The 6,561-nt window shown below is 63.1% G+C and overlaps 1 protein-coding gene across 1 annotated transcript; it reads right to left on the bottom strand.

Moving 5' to 3' along the window:
• Positions 1-4,901: 4,901 nt before the first annotated feature.
• On the bottom strand, positions 4,902-6,276 carry SMIM38 (small integral membrane protein 38). Its single transcript, XM_081279771.1, has one exon. The coding sequence runs from the start codon at positions 5,534-5,536 to the stop codon at positions 5,246-5,248; it is 291 nt and encodes a 96-aa protein (XP_081135897.1). The 5' UTR covers positions 5,537-6,276; the 3' UTR covers positions 4,902-5,245.
• Positions 6,277-6,561: the final 285 nt, after the last annotated feature.

Below are 6,561 nucleotides of genomic sequence, written 5' to 3'. Positions count from 1 at the left end.
CCGCTGCTGGGCACCCCTGGGCAGGCGCAGCTGGCTGGAAAGGGAAGCGGGCCTCACAACGCACTCGCTATATTTTTAGATCCAGTGACTCATCTCCAGGCTCTGGCCTCCACAGAGGCCCGCAGGGGCCGGGCTGCGCCAGCCCCACTCAAGCCCCTGCCCCACCCGTCCACTGAGGTGCCCCTGAAAACTGGCCAGAGGAACCCAAGGGTCCAGCCCGCCGCCCACAGCGCCATGGAGGCACTCACTGAGCCTGACCCTGGACGGCCCCTGCCTGCACCCTCGTTGCCCTCTTTTTCTAGGTGGGCATCCTCCCTCCTCCTCCTCCTCCCTCCTCCTTCCTCTCCCTCTCCCTCCTCCCCCTCCTTCCTCCCTCCCTCCTCTCCCACTCCATCCTCTTCCTCCCTCCATCCTTCCTTCCTCTCCTTCCACCCTCTCTCCCCTCTTCCTCCCCATTCTCCTTCCTCCTCCTCCCTCCTTTTCCCCCTCCCTCCCCCTCCTCCTCCCTCTTCTTCCTCCCCCTCCTCCCTCCCTCCTCCTCCTCCTCCTCCATCCTCTTCCTCCTCCCTCCTCCTCCCTCCTCCTTCCACACTCCATCTTCCTCCTCCCTCCCTACTCTCCTCCCTCCTCTTCCCTCCTCCTCCTCCCTCCCTCCTCTCCTCCCTCCTCCCTCTCTCCTCCTCCCTCTTCCCTTCCTCCTCCTCCCTCCCTCCTCTTCCTCCCTCTTCCCTTCCTCCTCCTCCCTCCCTCTTCTTCCTCCCTCCTCTCTCCTCCTCCCTCCTCCTCCCTCCTCCTTCCACTACTCCATCCTCCTCCTCCCTCCCTACTCCTCCTCCCTCCTCTTCCTCTCCCTCCCTCCCTCCCTCCTCTTCCTCCCTCCTCCCTCTCTCCTCCTCCCTCTTCCCTTCCTCCTCCTCCCTCCCTCCTCTTCCTCCCTCCTCCTTCCTCTCTCCTCCTCCCCTCCCTCCTCCTCCTCCGTCCTCCCTCTCTCCTCCTCCCTCTTCCCTTCCTCCTCCTCCCTCCCTCCTCTTCCTCCCTCCTCCCTCCTCCTCCTCCATCCTCCCTCCTCCTCCCTCCTCCTCCTCCCTCCTCCCTCCTCCCTCTCTCCTCCTCCCTCTTTCCTCCCTCCTCCAGCCTCCTCCCTCCCACTCCTCCCTCCTCCAGCCTCCTCCCTCTTTCTTCCCCATCCTCCACCCTCCTCCTCCCTCCTCCCTCCTTCCTTCTTCCCTTTCTCCCTCCTCCCTCCTTCCCCTCCCCCTTTTCCTCCTCTCCCCCTCCCTCCCTCAACTTCCTGTTAATCCATGTGTTTACACTTTACTTTTGGAGTATCTTTTATGAATCATGTCGTCTCTGTTGCTGATGTCTCAAAAATAATTTATATGAACTAGACTCGTTTCTTGTGGTTCTTAGCCTTTTTGTGGCTCTAGCTGTTTTCCCCCCAGACTTTTAATTTTCTGTATGTTTTCTTCTTTTTCTCCCCCTCAAAAAATCCAACGCTCGGGTACATTTCTCAATCTATCACTTTCTAACATGCATGTTCTCTGTCTTGTCTGTCCTTAGCTTTGTTTTTGATCTGTGGGTTCTAATTTGTGAGCTGTGAGCTCAGATCAGGGTCTTCCTCCCGTCCTGTGAGGGTGTAAGTATTTGAGGCTACGACTTTCCCTTCAAGGTTTGCATTAGCTGCATCTCGTGGGCCTGCTGTGGCCTCTGACCTCACTGGGCCTTCACCCACCGCCACACTCCTCCCACATCACAAAGGTCCAGCACAGGACACCCAAGATAAAACAATGCAAACCACATATGTAATTTTAACTTTTCTGCATTGAAATAAACAGATGAAAATAATCTAAGTATTTTATTCAAATCAATATTCCAAGTCGCTTTCAAGTCGATGCGTAATCAATCACAGAACCATTTCTAGGGAGTCTGTCCGTGTTTTTCTGTGCAGGTCTTTGATATCTGGGACATACTGGACGCTGACAGCAGATCTCAGTCCACACTGGCCCATTTTGGGGAGTGGCAACACGTGGCCCCATGGCAGCAGGCGTCTCTCGGGTCTCTCTGCCTCTCCTACTTGCAGGACGGCCCTGAGCAGGTGCTTTGTCACACCCAACGGGAGCCATGGTCCCCCCACGTTGGAAGCCCTGGAGGAGACACCAAGCCAGTGTCCACACACGTCCCTCGGTGTTGGTCAGCACCACAGGGGGGCAGCTTGGCCTCAGATGGAAGCCCAAGGCCAGGGCTCCCTCAGAGGCCTCTCACGGGCCTGCCGATGGTCGCCCTCCTGCTGGGTCCGTCCCGTGTCCTTGTGTGGGCACAAGCGGAGCCTGACGTCTTCTTACAAGGACTCGGTCATGTGGGAGGAGGGCTCAACCCCTCTGACCCATCGGCCTTAACCACCTCGTCAAAGGCCTAATCTCCAAACTTAGCCACATGCCCAGGTCCAGGGGCCAGCTTCAGCATGGTTTGGGGACACGCTGGTCCCATAGGGTGATCCCGAGCACCTGCCACCTCTGTCCCTGGCCCTCATCCCTCCTCCCACAGGCCACAGCCCAGGGTCACTGCCAGCTGTGGGCAGGGGAGCATCTGTGAATCCAAGGAGGGGACGCATCTGTCCGGGACTCAGGCCTTGTCACAGGGACATCTTATCAGGAGCCAGACACGGAGGCTCCGGCCCCTGACACCAGGTTGCGCACCTGCTGTTCCTGAAGGTCAGACAAAGGAAAACCCAGGACCCAAGGGTGCCCAAGACACACAAGGGCCAGCCTTGTGCAGGACAAGACCATGATCACGAAGAACGGCCAAGGGGCCGGTGGCAGGGCCCACCGACACCACATGGCCCACCTTCCTCAGAGAGAAGCCCCATGTTAGGGTGACAGTGAGCACAGCTAACATGCCACTCCCAGCCACCCCCTCCTCTAGGGGTGCCATGTGACCTCATCCTGGCTGACGAGATGGCCGGGGCTTTTCATCTCTATTGCCCTTTCCTCTCTCTTCCTGCCTGGAACCCCTGTAAGGTTTCTGGAGTAGCAGCAGCCTTCTCGTAGACATGAAGAAGAAAGCCACATTCCAAGGGTGGCAGAGCAGAGCGAGGGCAGAGCCCAAGTCCCTGGAAGTCAGGAGCCACCGCACCACCGCCTGGGAACAGGTGCCCGACATCTTGCTATGTGTGAAATCAAACTCAAGCAACAAAAGCCTCCGTCAGTCACGGTTGTCCACCTGCCCATTGTCACGGCTGGCACAGTGTGTGCTCACAGGGCCATTGCCCAGGAGCCTGAGCCGGGCAGCATCACAGGCTGCAGGTGTCACATGTGGAGCGCCAGAGTCTGTGTTCTCCGGAACGTTCTTAGTTGCCAGTCGGAGAAACCAGTATGAGGTGCTCCAGGGAAGAAAGGACCCTGCTGACCAGGGTCACTGAACCGGGGGTCAGGGGCAGCAGCGGCCATCCTCGCTGGAGGCCTGGGCTTCTGTCCCCACTGGACGGTGCCCCTGGAGCAGGACGTTGCCTCCTACGGTCCCAGCCCAGAGGAGAGCCCCCCGGGAGCCAGAGGGCCCCTCCCGCCCCAGCCCCGAGCCAGGGCCGTCCGCGCCACAGAACAGCGGGCACCCGGCACCCTCTGCCCAGAAGAGACGGGAGAAGTCCCGCAGGGGGCCTGCAGAGAGCTGGACGATGCTCCCTGACAGCGATGGGGACGTCCCTCCCCAGCTCAGGTGACAGCATCCAGAGCCCTCGCTACCCATGGCTGACCGTCCATGGCAGGTGACACTCTGGCCGACATCACAGAGCACAGATCACAGCAGGCCCGGGCCCCTCCCTCCGCTGTCCCCCCACCGTAGTCCCCTTGGGCTCCCAGGTCCTGAGGGAGCTAAACAAGGACTCTTGGGCTCAGGAGAGTGACCAGGAGACACAAGGACAGCAGAGACCCCCCTGGTACTCTCTGTGGGTCCTTCAACCAGAGCTTGCCCCACACTCACCCCCAAGTGTCATTGGCCCAGACCAGGGTGCAGGGAGACTCGGGCCCCCTTCAGGGCAGGGGTCACCTCTCCTGACAGGTGGCCGGGTCCCTTAGGGACTCACAGGAGGCGCCCACTCTACTAGCCCCGGCCCTCGGCTTGGCTCAGGTTCCCGAGGGACTGTCACGCTCCACCGTGTTCTGGGGACAGGGCTCTGCAGCTCCGGCCCCGCCGTCCAGAGCATGTCGGGCCCAGTCCTTCCCCACGGAGCTGCCGAAGCTCTTCCTCCCTCCCCCGGGCCACCAGCCTGGGACGCAGAACCTGCCGGAGGGTCCCAGGGACCACCCAGAGGTGCCGGCTCAGCTGCCTGGGGTGGAGCCGGGTGGCATCTGCCACAGTCTCCCCAGGCCATGGCTGCCCCAGGCTGACCGTTATGCCAGTGGTCACCGCGGCTCATGTGGCTGGGACAGGGTACTGATTCTTGGCCCTAAATCAGTTTCCCGGTCCTGCTGACCCTCTCGGGTGGCTCTTGGCACAGACGATCAGAGGTTGCGGGTGGGCCCCTTGGCTTGGCCACCCAGTTGACCCCTGTGCCTGGACACTGGCAGGTGGCAGGGGCTTTCCTGCCACACCCTTATCCGACCCCCGGGGTGACCACTGAGGTAGGAGGGGCCCGTGAGAGGTGGAGACTGAGGTGTGACAAAGGTCCCCCCAGGGCCAGGTTGGACTCCGGCCTCAGGTCTGTCCGGGGCCCCTTCCTGGGGGCTGCCGGAGGAAAGCCTCCACACCCCCTGGTCCTTGGGAGGCAGGAGGTGGCCCATGGGAGGCCGGAGCCCTGGCCGGGTCACCTGCAGGTGAGCCCTGGGAGCGGTCACAGTTGTCCTGTGTCTCCACCCAGGCCCCCCCGCACATGTGCTCATCGAGAGTTGGAGGCACAGAAAGTCAGAGCAGGACACGCCCCAGGACACTCACAGTGACAGGGACCCAGAGCCTGTGGCAGAGGGTGGAAGCCGGCCTCTGCCTGGCGCGTGGAATGCGGGTCTGTGCCTGCCCAGCAGGTGAAGGGCTAGCGCCGTCCACCCCATCAGGTGGACCCTGGGGGCAGGGAGCATTCCCCAGAGCCACCAGTGGACACAGTCCTGGTCAAATGCACCTCAGCAGAGACCGAGGACACCCTCTGGCTGTGTGTGCGGCAGCCGGCAGCTGATAAACGCGTCTCCACCCTCCAGAGGGTACAGGTTGCCCCTGCAGGAGGCCTGGGGCGGGGAGGGCTTCCTGCTGGGCCCGAGGCCTAGTCCCTTTTGGGTCTGGGGGGCCGGGGCCTTGGCGGGGCCAGCCTGTGGTCGAGGTAGGCTCCGAGGCAGGACCACAGGAGGAAGCGGACCAGCAGGATGACCACCAGCAACACCAGGAGCAGGTCGGGGCCCGAGCCGTCCCCCAGCCAGGAGGCCATGCTCACTCCGGCCTCCGGGGCCCCCGTCAGGCTTCCCTCCCACCAGACTCCAGCCAGGGCCTCCCCAGCGGGCGAGGAGACAGATCGGGGCTGCAAGCGGCCTCCTTGGTCAAGAGGCCCATGTGCCATTCATCCCGAGGCAGCCACTCTCCGGGCCCACAATGACAGCATTGTCCCGAGGCCTGGGGGCGGGAGGCCGCCTGGAGCCCGCCTCCCTCGCTGTCCCCGCGGCCCCTGCCCGCCAGCACTGACGTAATCCCCCAACATCTCCGGCGGTGGCAGCTGCTGGGCGAAGCAGGGCCGCCTCCAGCTCCTCCAGCCGCCCACGCAGCTCTTCCGGCCACCGCGAGACAATCGGGCCCTTTCTGTCCCCAATTAGCTATCACTTCTGGAGCCGGCGCTGCCCGAGGCCGGCGGTCTTTGCAGCAGCAGCAGGCCGGACGGGGCGGCGGCGGCTGCACAAACGGGACCAGGACAGTCGGCTGGCCCAGGGGCCACCCCAGACGCCGCTCAATTAGCACATGGCCCGCATCCTCGTCCTGAGGCCCAGGACATCTTGGGGGGTCAGCGCGGGCTGCAGCAGGACAGCCCAGGGAGGCCCAGCCCCCGGACTTGCCTGATCCCCCAGGAGGCCGCCTGGCTGCCCAGCGCCTCCTTCTCACCCACCAGCCCACCCAGAGGCTGGAGGGGACCTGGCCCTCAGGGATAGACAGTCCTGTTGGTCCCCGCACGTCCCTCACAGGGTCCCTGCCTGAAGCCCCAGCCTCCACACTCACCCAGAGACCAGGGCCAGCCGCTCGGCACTCGCTGTGGCTCCTCCTTGGACCCCGGCCTTGAAGGACTGGGGGACAGAGGCGGCCACAGCCCTGCCCGGGGCACCCCACACCTCTCCTCTCCTAACGCTGTGCACAGGGACAGCACCCTCGTGGGCCTGCCCAGCAGCAGCACTGGCCTCACAGCGGAGCGCCCCCACCCAGCTCAGGGGCCACAGCAGGACCAGGGGGCCTGGCGTGGTCCAGCGCAGCCACACGCTCACCAGGAAACGGTCCGAGGAGCCTCGGAGAGGCGAAGGGGTCTTCCAGGGCTGTGGCCTCGGGGACCCGTCCTTGGCCACCTGATGACAGTCTCAGGATTCTTCTTCAGCTGCAGAATGA

This window comes from Spermophilus citellus (assembly GCF_964194105.1).
Source record: "Spermophilus citellus genome assembly, chromosome: 2".
Lineage (NCBI taxonomy): Eukaryota > Metazoa > Chordata > Mammalia > Rodentia > Sciuridae > Spermophilus > Spermophilus citellus.
This window is presented reverse-complemented; position numbering and strand designations above follow the sequence as displayed.

What these genes read in the sequence shown, in the direction of transcription:
- SMIM38 (XM_081279771.1), bottom strand. Translation starts at nt 5,536, where the DNA reads ATGGCACATGGGCCTCTTGACCAAGGAGGCCGCTTGCAGCCCCGATCT.